Raw genomic sequence first — 2,036 nt, 5'->3', positions numbered from 1 at the left:
TGCTGCTGCTGCTGCTGCTGCTGCTGCTGCTGCTGCTGCTGCTGCTGCTGCTGCTGCTGCTGGTGGTGTCAGCAGCTGTGCAGGCTGTTCTCATAATGGGGCCGGACGGCCAGGTTATCAATTTGGATGGACCTGGGATGTCTGCTGCAGAAGGTAGGCCGAGCAGCAGCAGCAGCAGCAGCAGCAGCACCAGTAGCAGCAGCAGCAGCAGCAGCAGCAGCAGTAGCAACTGCAGCAGCAGTAGCAGCAGCAGCAGCAGAAGCAGCAGTAGCAGCAGCAGCAGTTGTAGTAGTAGTAGTAGTAGTAGTAATAGTATAAGTAGTAGCAGCAGTAGCAGCAGCAATAGGAGCAGCAGCAGCAGCAGCATGCTGCTGCTGCTGCTGCTGCTGCTGCTGTCCACTAGGCTCTTTCATGTGTTGAGGTGTTACTATGTTGTTTTCTGTATTTGTAAATAGTTGTTTGCTGTTGCTATTTGCTGCTAGCTGCTGCTGCTGCTACCGCTGCTGCTGCTGCTGTTAGCCTTGCTGCTGCAGTTGCTGTTGCTGTTGCTGCTGCTATTGCTGCAATTCTCTGTTGATAAAAGGAACTATAACGAACAAAAAAATAAAAAAAAAATAAAACAACATTTGCTTATTACATTTATTTATTTATTATTTTATTTACTTTATTTATTTTATTTATTTTATTTATTTTTATTTTATTTTATTTTATTTCATTTTATTTTATTTTATTTTATTTTTATTTTTTTTTTTTTTGTTGCTGCAGCATTTTCAAATATCCCGGAGACGTTTTTTGCGTTGGCGCAGCAGATGGGGATTGCTGAGGGCCGAGCGAAGGTGCTGCGGTCTCTTGCTGCTGCTGCTGCTGCTGCAGCAGCAGCAGCAAACGAGAGGGGCGGTGAGGGAGCTGAGGAGGGTGCTGCTGCTGCTGCTGCGGATGCTGCTGCGGATGCTGCTGCTGCAGCAGCAGATGCTGCTGCTGCTTCGAATGAACAAAAAGAAGAAAAAAACAAACAAAATAATTATAATATTTTACAGCAGCAAATGCATGCAATACAGCAGCAACTAGACAGCCACTCAGACACAGCAGCAACCAACAGCAGCAGCAGCAGCAGCAGCAGCAGCAGCAGCAAGACCAACAGCAGCAAGACCCCTTCTCCCAGCACCACCAGCAACAGCAACAGCAACAGCAGCAGCAGCAACAACAACAAAAACAGCAGCAGCAACAACAACAACAACAACAACAAAAACAGCAGCAGCAGCAGCAGCAGCAGCAGCAGCAGCAGCAGCAGCAGCAAGGAGAGAGGTTCTATATCTTTTGGTGAGATTGCTGATGGGGGTTTAATAAGCGAAGCTATAAAGATGCTGATGCATGCAGATGACTCGTTTGTGTCTGCATTAGTAAATACAGCTGAAGCGCATGCAAAGAAAATAATAAAAAAAGAAGAAAAAGAAAAAGAAAATAATAAAAATAATAAAAATAAAAATAATAATATAGATGCTATACCTGCACCCTCAGTTTTTATAGATATTATAAAGGGGCTACAAAAACATAATTTAAGTAAAAATAAATATACAACAAATACACAACAACAAGAAGAAGAAGATATATAAATACACACACACACACGTCATACTGCTGCTGCTGCTGCTGCTGCTGCTGCTGCTGTTGCTGCTGCTGCTGCTGCAGCTATTGCTGTGATCAGGGCTTATGATTGGTGTACCCATACAGCAGCAGCAGCAGCAGCAGCAGAAGAAGAAGAAGTAACAGCAGCTGCTGCTGCCGCCGCAGCAGCTGCAGCAGCAGCTGCAGCAGTAGCAGCTGCTGCAGCAGCAGCAGGAGCTGCAGCAGCAGCAGCAGTAGTAGCAGCTGCAGCAGCAGCAGCAGGAGAGAACGCTGCGTGTTTGTTTTGTTTTCGTTTTGTTTATTTTTGTTGCTTTGCTGTCTCTGTGGGTTTTTTGTTTTCTATTAAAAAATATATTCTGCTTATTGAGGCTTATGGAGTGTAAATATATATAAATATATAAATATATAAA

At 44.4% G+C, this 2,036-nt stretch overlaps 1 protein-coding gene across 1 annotated transcript; it reads left to right on the top strand.

Moving 5' to 3' along the window:
- Window positions 1-95: 95 nt before the first annotated feature.
- EMH_0073290 (uncharacterized protein) lies at window positions 96-1,767 on the top strand (the record flags this gene model as incomplete). Its single annotated transcript, XM_013499314.1, has 3 exons — window positions 96-267; window positions 766-1,320; window positions 1,706-1,767. 3 exons carry the CDS (start codon window positions 96-98, stop codon window positions 1,765-1,767), a joined length of 789 nt encoding a protein of 262 aa, XP_013354768.1.
- Window positions 1,768-2,036: the final 269 nt, after the last annotated feature.

This window comes from Eimeria mitis, genomic scaffold (assembly GCF_000499745.2).
Source record: "Eimeria mitis Houghton genomic scaffold, Emh_scaff4204, whole genome shotgun sequence".
Classification (NCBI taxonomy): Eukaryota; Apicomplexa; class Conoidasida; order Eucoccidiorida; family Eimeriidae; genus Eimeria; species Eimeria mitis.
The sequence above is the reverse complement of the archived record's forward strand: the minus strand, read 5'-3'. Positions and strand labels throughout refer to the sequence as shown.